The sequence below is a fragment of the Rhamphochromis longiceps genome, linkage group LG15 (assembly GCF_057381845.1).
Source record: "Rhamphochromis longiceps isolate RC_006_pf linkage group LG15, R_longiceps_female_GT1.1, whole genome shotgun sequence".
Classification (NCBI taxonomy): Eukaryota; Metazoa; Chordata; class Actinopteri; order Cichliformes; family Cichlidae; genus Rhamphochromis; species Rhamphochromis longiceps.
Genome location: NC_140571.1, coordinates 23,994,833 through 24,007,742, shown reverse-complemented (window position 1 = coordinate 24,007,742; position 12,910 = coordinate 23,994,833). Strand labels below are relative to the sequence as shown.

The 12,910-nt window shown below is 40.9% G+C and overlaps 1 protein-coding gene across 2 annotated transcripts in view; it reads right to left on the bottom strand.

Annotated features, from left to right (window-relative positions):
- The window catches only part of galnt14 (UDP-N-acetyl-alpha-D-galactosamine:polypeptide N-acetylgalactosaminyltransferase 14 (GalNAc-T14)), a 266,824-nt gene that overhangs the window by 203,241 nt on the left and 50,673 nt on the right, over positions 1-12,910 (bottom strand). For both annotated transcript variants that reach the window (XM_085383098.1, XM_085383097.1), the window contains exon 2: positions 6,966-7,135. In XM_085383098.1, coding sequence (XP_085239224.1) covers positions 6,966-7,135 — 170 coding nt within the window. The remainder of the gene's footprint in view (positions 1-6,965; positions 7,136-12,910) is intronic.

Sequence of the window (12,910 nt, the reverse complement as noted above, 5' to 3'; positions counted from 1 at the left end):
TTTTCAGGCCCCTTAGTTCCAGTGAAAGTTACTCTTAATGCTTCGCATATCAACACATTTTGGACAATTTCATACTCTCAACTTTGCGGGAAAAATTTGGGGATGGAAACCTTCCTGTTCCAACATGACTGCCCACCAGTGTAAAAAGCAAGGTCCACAAGGAAATAGATAAGCAACTTTGATGTGGAAGAACATTACTGGCCTGCAGAAAATCCTGACCTCAACCCGACAGAACCCTTTTGGGATGAATTAGAGTGGAGACTGAAAGTCAAGCTTTCTCGTCCAACATCAGTGTCTAACCTCACGAAACTACTCCTAGAAGAATGGCAAAAATTCCCATAAACACACCCCTAAACTCTTCCCAGAAGAGTTAAAGCTGCAAAGGGTGGGCCGGCATCATATTAAACCCTATGAATTATGAATGGGATGCTACTTCAGCTCAAATGAGTGTGAAGGCGTACGAGCGAATAGTTTTGACAAATAGTGTATAAAAGTGAAGTCAGTGGAACAAAATGTGTAAAATATATTTATGCATATTTTCTGCATTTGAAGATAGTGAGACAGTATATACAGATGATATTTCTCTCTATGGCATGTTGATAAAAGTGCTTTCGATATTTCTTCAATACATAAAAGTTTGTTTTTTAACAACTTGTCTTGCACTGAACATCACTTTTTGTTGTCTACTCACGCATTAAAACATTTTTCTTACACACTTCCTGTTGCCATATCAACCTATTGTGCATAACTGTAGGACATGTTTCCTCCCTGTACTGTATCAGCCCATTGTCTCCCTACTTGGATCTAATCCCTGCAGCGAAGCGGCTGTTGGGCTTATAGACTGTCTGCCGGAGAGCAGACAGAGGGAGGTTCCCCTGTTCACCGAGATAATAGCAGCGCACTGAAGTGGAGTGGTTTATACACACACGCACACAAGCACACACACCCCAACACATACACAGCTTCCTCAGCTCTGCATGTGGCAATTATCTCTCCTCTCAGCAGCTTGTGGCATCTCCCCCCATCTCCCCTATAGTCTCCTCCTCTACCACTTCCCCTTCTCTCCCTTCCCTAATCTCCACTTGACTTTTCTTCCTCCTCTTTCTCTTATCACCTTCTCTCTTCTATCTTCCTATCTTTGCTTAAGCTGTTTGTAGCTCTCTTCTCATTTCTTTCCTCTTGCATACACTCCACTGTTCCACCGTCAAACACAAGATAGAGACAGAAGCACTCCCCCCATACGCAGTAACAACCTGGACATCCTGCCTTCCCTTCAAAAATACAAATAAATAAATATACAAAACACTGCTTCAAAAGAAATTGTTTTCCACACCTCTCTGGACCCCCTACCAACCTGAACACCACTGTTCTTAATGCAGTGACTCTGCAACGCACAGACACAAACAACAAACAGCTTGAGGATCAATGTGAGATTCATACAGCTGCAAAATTAATGTATAAAATATACTAACCACACTGTAGCCCAGAGTTACCTTCAGTAGAGCTGGCTGTTTAATCAGATTTTAATTTCAATTATAATTTTGGCTTTTAGTGATTATGAAAATAAGATAACAGGAATGAAACAATTACCCTTTTGCAACTGTTTTGTGACCTCTTTCTTTTTTGTTTTTGCTAAAAACCTTATAAATAAAGAACACAGCTTCCCTTTTTAAACCTCGAGGATGAAAAGCTCGTGGTTGCAATGGTGTCAACTTGGGCTAAGTCAGCTGCTTCCTTGGCCTCTTGTTGCCCCTGTCTGCATCTGCAGACATCCTGCTGAAGAGATCAGCAGGTATAGGTGGCTCTACCAAGGCAGACTTTGGTCAAAGATTGAACTGAATCAGCCACCACATTTTTCATTTATTACGTTTTTAATAAATTCAGTGAGTTCATAATTAATGATGTTAAATACTCAAGATCATGAAATAATTGTCACTGTGCTTTTTGCCTTCCGGTTAATTGAAGATTAGGGCTAATTGAGTAGCCTTAGTTTTCAGTGCTAGGCTTTGGCATTGTTGGTGAAAGCAGCCCAACCTCAAAAATACTTTTCAGTTCAATGTTATTTATATATGCCAAATTACACCAACTGTTGCCTCAAGGCACGTTATCCTGTGCGGTAAAGACCTTACAATAATAGAGATAAAACCCTAACAATCACACGACCGCATCTGAGCAAGCACTTGGTGACACCAGGAAGGAAAAACATCCTTTTACCATTAAGAAAACTCCACCAGAATCAGGCTCAGGGAGGAGCAACCATTTGCTGCAACCAGCTGGGACCGGGGTAAGAGGTGGGGTACTTACAAGCACCCAGATTTTAACCCAGGACCTTTTCACTGTGAGGCAATAGTGCTAACCACTCCATCACCTTGCAATCATATATTAAGTAATCATCTATTATAGTTTACCAACTGCATCTCTCTTGCCGACACATTTACCCCCTGTATACACAAACTCGGAAATCGTACAATTTCCAACTGCACTGCATTCATCTCTGTGGTCGCAGCCACAGTCTTACCATCAGGGGTTACGGATCTTATAGATTCCTGATCTCTCCAAGCCTGCAGGCAATATGGAACCTAGCATCTTCAGGTCAAAAGCTTGCTTCTCTAATCTTTAGCTTATCCTTGCCCCACTGGGAAAATAACAGACCTGAAGCAGCTTCACTAAACCTGCTGTGTTTTCGCTTCTGGTGCTTTCCTTTAGAGTGGTAATCTAAAATTCTTCTTGGTTTTGTGTCTTTCTATTTAGCTTTCAAGGTTCATTGCTGAGTTGCTTCTTTAGAGAGATGGCCTGTCAGTCAATTTCCTTGGACTTGGTTTCTTTAGATGGGGCCACTGATTTTCAGCATAAGCAGAAATATTTCTGAACATATAAATATGTTCACTAGACAAAATGGAAATGCTTTTCTTGTCTGTTTTGGATTTTTTTTTTTTTTTACATTTCTGCACATAGAAGTAATGGGAACAAGCATACATCACCATGGTATCAAAACCTCCAAGTTGTTAAACCTGTGCTTATTTTTGTGAAAGGTGAGAACAGAAAATATTTGGCATTGAATCAAACACCTAAGATAAGGTTAACATTCAAACACGGCACGCAGTTCCCAGCTGCATCATTCCCATATCCGTTTGTCTTGTCTTATCCAATTTCCTTCCCACCAGCCCTCACACCACCTTTAATTTAAGCCAAATAGTTCCTCTTGGGAACCCTGCCAAGGTGTAGGAAGTACCTCCATGACTCTGCAGTAGAAAAGAAGGTGTTTCTAAGAATACCTCAGTAGCTACAGTCAAAGATTTTACTGCAGTTTTTCTTCTTTTTTCCAATCCTAAAAGAGGATGAGGCGCCTTCATTTTCCCCTGTCAAGTGCTCCTGTGATCTACAGCTACAAGGTAACTGAGTTAACAGATAATCACATAACAGCAACCCCCCTCCCCATCCACACACATGCGTGCAGACAGACACGCACACTTCGCTGTCCTATATGAGATAAATGAGCACCATCAGCCCCCTACCTCCCTGCTAACAGATTAATGTGTAAGCGTATCCCTGGTCCCCCCTTCCTACACATCCTTCTCACTTTTCTAACACACACACACAATGAGACACACAACTCACACATTTCTCAGTCGCCTTATGTCAGCTCGACAGTGAATTTCCCTCCTCCGGTAGCACAGCAGATGATGCAAACGATCGGCACAATGTGCACTTACACACATTAGCGTGCACATATGGATAAACACTCAGAAATACTCACACTTGTGCACAGACACACACGCGCACACAGTCAGTGTTGGAAGCAGCAGACAAGCTATGACTGAGTCAGACATCAATCTCCTCATCACACGTCAAAACACATCCGCACACAGTGATGTACATGCCGGCTACGCTAACAGATTATAGCCTGTGAAGTTGTAACCTGCTGTGCTCATCACCATCAGCCACAGCAGCAGCAACCAATCAGGACATGACCATGTTCAGCACGACTGCCAAAACCAACAGTCACCCAACAAACACCCACATGCAGCTTCCTCTTAGGGAGCTGGGTCACCATGAGCTGCCTTGTAACCTTTAACCTCCTAGGACCTGGGGTCCACATATGTGGACATCACATTTTGGGTAATTTAGACCAAACTACTTAATTTTGCTCTACAAGGGCCTGATATCCACTTACAAGGACATTATACTGCTACTGTTCTATCAAAATTTTAAACGAATATCCTCATATGTGGCTCTCATTTTTCTTAAAAACAAAAATAAGGTAAAAAATTCTTTGTTTTTACATTCATCGCGCCCCAATATGCCCAAATATCAAAGAGAAATTAAAAATGCATGCTGTGGAAGAGTTCGGGTCTTAGGAGGTTAATCACACAGCAAACACTGGCTCACATACACATGTGCAAAACAGGACAACGGATGTTCAAGCTGGACATGTACTTCATATACTATGAAGTAATATACTATACATATACTAGTAAAAAAAATCATGAAAAAAATGAAAAGGATTGCGATCTGTAATCATGTTTTGTGGTATGGGACATCAACGCCCCTCCATGAGCAGCACCAAAACCCTCAAAGAGAACAGAACTGGGATGAAGATGGGTTGCAAAGCAGCTTGTAGACACACTTTAAGCAAGCTGAAGGGGCTTAAACAGCATAACGAATGTCTGAAGAAAGTAGCATGTTGAACATTTGTCAACTGGATGCATAGAAGGGCATGACCTAAAGCTACACTCAAATCCATTATCCATTATCAAGTAAGTTTTCCCCGATGTTTGAAGGAAGTAAGTAAAATTTAGTTATATAGCGCTTTTCACAGATAAAAATCACAAAGTGCTTTACAACACAGGAAATGGGAATATAAAAACAATATAACAGTAAATAAAACAATGTAAAACAATAAAACTATAAAACAGCATAAGAAGAAATTAATCAAATGCTTTTCTAAATACAAATGTCTTCAGCTGTTTCTTAAAAGAATCAATGGAGTCCGTGCAGCGAAGAGACAGTGGGAGAGAATTCCACAACCATGGTGCCACAGTCTGAAAGGCCCGATCCCCACGAGTTTTAAAACGAGTGCGCGGTACCACCAGCAGTCTCTGATCTAATGACCTTAAAGCCCGAGAAGATGTATGTGGTTTCAGCAGGTCAGATAAATATTGAGGAGCCTGACCATGTAGGGCCCTAAAGGTTAGAACTAAAATTTTAAAATGAAACCTAAAATTTACAGGCAACCAGTGAAGGGAGGCCAAGACTGGAGTGATATGCGATCTTCTCTTGGTGCCTGTTAAGAGACGTGCTGCAGCATTCTGCACAGTCTGAAGACGATTTAAGGCTGATTTGTTAAAACAAGTAAAAAGGCCATTACAGTAGTCTAAACGAGAAGAAATAAAAGCATGAATAATCATCTCAAGTTCAAGCTTTGATACCATTAGTCTGGGTTTAGAAATATTCCGTAAATGATAAAAACAGTTTCGGACCAGCTGCTTAGAATGCTGCTCGAGCGACATCGAGCTGTCAAATACGACACCGAGATTTCTAAGGCTTGATTTTACATAAGGACCTAAGAAGCTGATATGCTGTCTAATTTATGGGACCATGTGGTCTGGAGCAATAATTAGAGTTCCATGTCACTGAGGTCAATTAGGAAAAAGAGGGGGGGGCATAGCAAAAACCTATAAATCTATATATAAACTGTTAAAAAAATCCTTTTCACTCCATTTTTCATTTTATGTTCCCACAGCTTCTGTTATTCCCTGATTTAATTAAAGATCTAAGATATATTGCACAACTCAGGTGGATCCAGTGCATCTCACTGCCGCTTAGAGACTCCTGAAAAACTTTTGGTACTGCAGTTTGGTACTTACTGTTTTGATCTAAAATGAAGACAGATTCAACATTGGCATGGCTTTTTTTTCTTCGCTTAATGTTATTTCCGTCAGTCAGAAAGAGATTTTGCACTATTTTTTTAGCACGAGAGAAAGTTTGCAAACTAGATGCAATGCTGGTTCTGCTTTGAAATCAAGGAGCAAACAGACCACCCAGTGTGTGGGTTAATCATTAGAAACTACGTCGGGTGGATAAACTTTGCTCCCAGACTTTCTAGGCACATCAATTATGGCCGGGTGAGAAAAACCCAGGAAACAAAACTCAAAAAAAAAATTGTAAAAAGAAAAAAATTATATATCAATGCAAAGACGTGGCTTTGTTGTTGAAAGCCTAATAGAAACAGAATCTCAGCAAAAAAGCCGTGTTTGTGTATCCCACACGATCTCAACCAACAACACTGGACCTCTGAACGCCTTCTACAAGTGCCTGGAAGTTTTTATCTCCTGAAATATACAAGTAGGGAGCTGCTGTCAATGCGGCAAGCTCCTTATCTTCCTGCTGAGCGTCTTTCCAACAGAGGAAGACGGCGCTCTGCTAAGAGGATTTCTATTTTGGTTTAATTTAATTTCTTAGCGGACAGGCGGATTGTAATTTGGTGGTTTCTCTATGAAAACGTGTTGGTTCCATAATCTAAATTTGTTTTAGTACAGATAGGGGATTCATTACGAACTCCAGGAGTTGCTGCTTTAATTCGGTGCGTGCGCGCTTATGTGCGCACACATACCTGTAATACTAAAAGCTGATCTGTGGTGTTGTTGTGTGTTTGTTGATGTGTTTGTTTATGCCTGCAGGCAACATGAGTTTGTTTTGTGTGATAAGCTCTCCTTTTATGCAGGGATGCAAACTTGTGATAGATTTAAACATAACTCTGTAGAGTCTGCCTGTAATAAATAGATTCCTCCAGAGGTTTGTCTTTCAGGTGCTGCAGAAACATTTTGCTACAAAGAATCTGCACTTTCTCAAGCTCGTCTGTCGTCTTTAACACAACACACGTTGTATTGTGTCAGACTTCTCTGTGTGTTGTCATTTATACTTGTGCATGTTCGTTTTATATACTGCACTCTGTGGTTTTGTACCTGTAGTGTCGAGTGTCTCTCAGGGCTCGATCACTGGGGATGCGTTCACTCTCTCTCTGGTTGAAAGCGTACAGAGTGTACGGGTCGTCTCCGGGCTTCCAGCGCCGAGCGCTCAGGTAACTCCGCTCATCAAAGCCCTCCAACATGTCCTCCCACTCTGCATCTGAAATCTGGAAATCAGTCAAAGCTGTTAAAAAGAGAACTAATGATCACATGTAAAAGAGAAATGCACTCTCATCAAATTTGATGCGGTATAACAGAAGACAGAAGATGCAGTTTCTGTTTGTTAAATCAAAATATTAAATAAATCAGTTTGCTCTGTTTTATTTCAGTTATATCAGCCTAGGTGCTGAAAATGAAGCCAACAAGAAGTGCCAAACGGTCACTTGAGACAGGCTGCAAAAGGGAGTCATTCCCCTGAGGTGCCCGTGCTAAAACATCCAACTTAGACCATGAAAAAAATGTGTTTTAATGTGGCATAAAAATGTGTCTTGTCTTTAGAGCCCATCACTCCTTTTTTAATAACTGCATTAGGACTAAACTTTGTTTTTTAACTCACTCATGTTGGATTTTCCTCAGGCTTAATAGTGAGTGTTTCGACTGACACGCGTAGCTGCTAGCTGTGTGCTAGTGATAAATATGGTTGCCGTGTGGTACAGCCCTTCCAACAAGTCTGTGCTTCAGTTTTGGTGAATGAGAGTCCAGCATTGTATTAGTCTGACATGTTAATTAGCGGACACATGTGATTAAAATGGCAATTTCTGGTTCCTGAACAATGGTGCAGTAGAAACGAGTTAGCTTGCAGTGGGCAAATGCATGAGGCAGTCAACACAATGAAAAGATCTACCATGTGTTCAAAATCATCTTTGACATATAAGAAAAGAAACAACGTGATGTAATCTTAAAAAAAAAAAAGCATCAGGTTCACAGTTATCTTTTTCTATTTTATCAGTCATCAGAACATTTGAACTAGTGAACGTTGGATTTATTCACACATGTTCTTTGCTGCTCACAGCAGAGGGCTTTTTAAAAGCATCTGAAGAGCTTTTAGGGGTCATTTTATTTAAGGGAGATTCAGAGAGCTTTTCAGTTCCTGCTTTTTGGTATTTAACAAGATGAAGGCCGTGCTTCAGTTTTTCATCCTCTTTGCTGCCTGCTTATTTTGTGACTAAACGCTGCATTTTTGTCTCTCGGCAGCTTGTTTGGTTTGTACTTTGATGTTGTAATTCTTCATTATGTGATGCTCTAAATCTGAACTATCCAAACAAACAAACATGGAAAAGGGGCGCACCACTTTTCCTCTTCTTGTTACAGACATTTAAGGGCACAAATCAGCCAAATACACCTCTAAATAACAGCTTTTCACACATGCATATTATTGCATTGTTGCACTGCTGCCAGCATTGTGAAAAGCCCAGTTTGGATGTAGCTTGTTAGCCAGTCAACAGATCAATGAGGCAATTAGTCATCAAGTCAGTCATCCAGCATGATGATCAATTAAATGTGTCAATGCAGTATTGCATGAAAAAGAGAGGCCCCAGTCACACAGGCCAAGACACCTGTCAGCAACCGTGAGGCAACCACCGGCCACGAGGGAAAAATTTACATTCCCCGACCAGTTGGCAAGTGGTTACTGGAAGGTCACAGGTATGCAGTGCAGAGGTGTGCAGAGCGGCAAACACTGCAAACTGTGAAAAGTGTGACAAACTAGAAACAAACTGTTTGCATTCAATAAGCAATAGGGCATTTCGTTGCCTTGTACTTGTGACATGACAATAAAGTTGAATTCTATTCCATCCATCCGCTTATCCTTTTCAGGGTCGCGGGGGGCGCTGGAGCCTATCCCAGCTGTCATAGGGCGAAAGGCGGGGTACACCCTGGACAGGTTGCCAGTCTGTCGCAGGGCTAACACATGGGACAGACAACCATTCGCACTCACTTTCATTCACACATTCACACCTAGTGGCAATTTGGATTATCCAATTAACCTATCCCCACAAGCTGCATGTCTTTGGACGGTGGGAGGAAGCCGGAGTACCCGGAGAGAACCCACGCAAACACGGGGAGAACATGCAAACTCCACACAGAAAGACCCCAGCCTGATGGTGGAATTGAACTCAGGACCTTCTTGCTGTGCGGCAACAGTGCTAACCACCGTGCCACCGTGCTGCCTTTCTATTCTATTTTATTCTATTCTATTCTAAGGCACAACTTACTTTGAAGGGGAGCGTTCCTAGTTTCTGGTTTGCCTCACAAATTGGTAATTAGTAGTGAAAGTATCACTAACGCTCAGAGAGTACATTATGAGTTTGGTGCAGTACACTCTTTCCAGCAACCACTTGCCAGCTAGTTGGGGATTATACATTTTTTCCATAGCAATTGGAGGTCATCAGGGGGTCATCAACTGGTCTCTAGACCTGTGGGACTGAAAGCCTAGTGATCGTTACTGGTGCTTACAGGGACTATTCTCAGTCTTCTAACTTACACCAAAATAAATTAGCATCAGACTGGCGTAAAAATGAGCTAAATTCACTGCTCTATGTCCAACGCAGGCAAAACATGACGACTTTCAAATTAGCTCCAACAGATATGTTTAGGAGTAAAATCACAACGTGTGCTGGAGATACAGAATATTATTTGTCTCTTTGTGTTTAAGATCATTTTGGTCAAAGGAGAGGCGGGTGTTTATGATGCTACAACTATAACCCGTCCAAAATCATTTAAACACTTTAACATTGTGACTCTTCAATTCAGCTCACAGATGTTTTAGTTTTTCGCACGTTTACCATAAAATATGCAAATAAACAATGTTTGATGCTCTTGTGGGTTTTGAGGGCTTTAAGAGCAAAGGGAAAACAAAAATGAAACAAAAAAATCATCTGGTACACCATTACTTTGTAATTCTGGTACACCACGCAAGACTGATGCAAGTTTTCTAACCTTCAAAAACACTGGCATCAGCTCATATCAGTAATGTATGAAAATCATATGCAGAGACTTTAAAAAAAAAAGCTACTTGAGATACAGTAGGTAATCCATCTTGCCTGTAGTTTTTTTGTCACTTACTACTAAGTGGTAATGAACATGCATTCAATTCATTTTGACATCTGAGAATTGATGGCTGGCTGCTGAACTGTTCTGCATTCATGATTTTGGTGGTTGGAAAATACCCCCCCAACTCCCAGAGCGACATAGAAAGAGCATGGAACAAATCTGTGAATATAACACAGAAAATTTAGGCATTTCTTGCACGGAAATGTTCTTCTTTTTAATGACTAGAGAAGCTAGAAAAACATTTTTCAACTGCAGTACCACAAAACAACAGTTTTACAGTAAAATGAGGGCGAAAAAAATGTTCTGGAAGCAAACTTTAAAACTTTTACAACACATTGGAAAGTAGACATGAATAATGTAAAGCATATGCAGTTTGCAGTTGATGGGCTATGCGAAAGCAGCCATATGGCCCTTCAACATACCAGTAAGGAAGCAAATTGTCAGTGTAAGTCACCAAAAACGAACTTTATGTTATTCATCACAAGTACCAGAGACAGTGTCGCACAAAGGAAACAACCGACTCTGCAAAAATCTTTACGTCTCCAGAAAATACAAACATTATAAAATAAGATATAAAATGTTAATGTAGCTCATAAATACCAATCAGCTCCTGAACAGCTGGTGGTGAAAAACACAAGGTGGCAATGACTTTAAAAAAAAACAAAAAAAAAAGCTACAGCTGCACTTTCTGTCTGTCAGACCTCTGCTTGGAGTGTGTGTGGAGTTTAAAAGGGAGTATATATCACTTATGAGACAGTGCAGATGCCTGTTGTTTGGGAGACTGAGAATCAGATTTCTCAGTCTTGTGTGTGTGTATTTCACTTGATAAAGAGAAAGTGTGAGTTTCAACTTTGGGTAATACATGAGAGAGACAGAGCAAGGAATAGTTTCTTTGAGGGTGAGAGATATAATGAATGTATATTATTACTCTCTCTCTCTCTCTCTCTCTCTCTCTCTCTCTCTCTCGCCGCATCATAAACATAACACAGGAGCTTCAGCAAAATCCCCGGAGGCCATATTTTTTCTCAACGACCATACAGCCCAGCATGTAGTGCGGATGAATGGACACACACACACGCACACTCGCAGGGTCACAGCGTTGATGGTGTGTGTAACAGAACAACATTTACGGTGAAGCAGCTGCCTGGATGGAGTGATGTGGAAAACGAATCATCTTCTTTTGTCCTCCTTCTCCTCCTCCTCCTCCTCCTCTTCTCATTATTCAGCCATACGACTTGCTGATGCGACACATTGTCTAAATGGGGCCATTAGAGTGCTGGGAGTCAGACTCTTTGAATGTGTGTATGTGAATGTGTAAGGATGTGTTAGTGGAACTTCCCCTGGTGGCTTTAACCGCAAAGCATGAGAAGGAGAGGAGAGGAGAGGAGAGGAGGGGAGATGAAGAAGATATTGGAGTAGAGAAAAGATGGGGAGTGGATGACAGTGGGAAAGAAAAGAAAGTGGAGGACAGAAGAAGAGAAAAAATAAAGATACTAAAGACAAAAAGAGGGCTAGAATAACACAAGAGAAAGAAAAAAGATTCAGAGGAAGAAAAAACAGGTAGAGGGAAAGAAAGGGAGAAAGTGGAAGATAGATGGAGGCTGAGCACAAAAAGAAATTAGAAAATGAGAGCAGTCTAGAGAAAGAAAACCAAGATTTGAACAATGGAAATGACACAGTTGTAGCCTGGAAGAAGAAATAAGAGCAGTTTGAAATCAAACAACTGTAGCAAGAAAGAAATAGAAATTAAAAACTAGAAAAATTTGCATTTCCTGCGAAAATGCTGTGTGGATGCCTTAACGCTGAAGATGTCTGCTGAAAAAAGCTGAAAAAGTTGAAAAAAAAAAACAAAAAACATTGCCCTGAGCAGGATTTGAACCTGGCCCTTCTGGTCTAAAGGCAGCGATTCACCTCACTGCACCAAACTCATTCACACAAAGCAGAGGTGGAGAGAGTGACAATTGTGGGGAAATTAGCAGAAGCTGCTTAGAATTGTGCTGATAAGAGGTGAAAAAGCTAAACATTTGGCAGAAAAGAGGTGAATCAGAAGAATTTCTGCTGAAAAGAGGCAAAGAAGCAAAAAGATGAGCTGAAAAGAGGTGTAGAAGCAGAAGTGCTTGCTGAAGATGGCTGTATGTGTAATGACACACTGGAGAGCAGTGACACACAAGAAAGCAGAGCGCATGCAAGCAGGGAACATGTGTAGCAACTGTCACAGGTAGGATTCAAACCTCTGCCACCGGGTCTCACTGCAGATGCCCTACCCTCTGAGCCAAATGAGTTCTGGTCACAAGCAAAGATATGATGAGAGGGACAATGTGCACTGTGGAGCAGAAGCTCAAATTAGCAGAAAAGAGGTGAAGAGGAAGAACTTTGTTGTGAAATGAGGTAATGAAACTGAAATTTGTGCTTAAAACAAGTGAAAAAGCTGAACTCTGAAATCCTGCTAAAACAGAAGAAGAGGCTGATATTTTTCAGCTACTCATTGAGCCAAACTGGTTCTCACGTAACTGAAAAAAGGTGGAAAAGCTTACAATTTTAATGAAAACAGCAGAAGAGGCTGAGATTTGTGCTGATAAGAGGTGAAAATTCTGAACCAATCAGAGGTACTGCTTCTGTCTGCTTCATCAGGCTGTGTACTTTTATGTGTTTCTGCCATAGACTGTTAACAAGAATCTGAGGTCCATATTAGAAAAGCTGGTAAAATCATAAAACTTTGCAGAATTGTAATAAATTATCAATATGAATTACCGGTCTGTGATAGTGTATAAATTTGTACTCAAAAACTAGGTGGGATAGAAGCATAATTCTTGCACTGGGTGAATCAGCGGACTTTGGTGTACTTTGACTGCGATTTACATAGCTCTTTGTATCTCCGTCGCGGAGACATG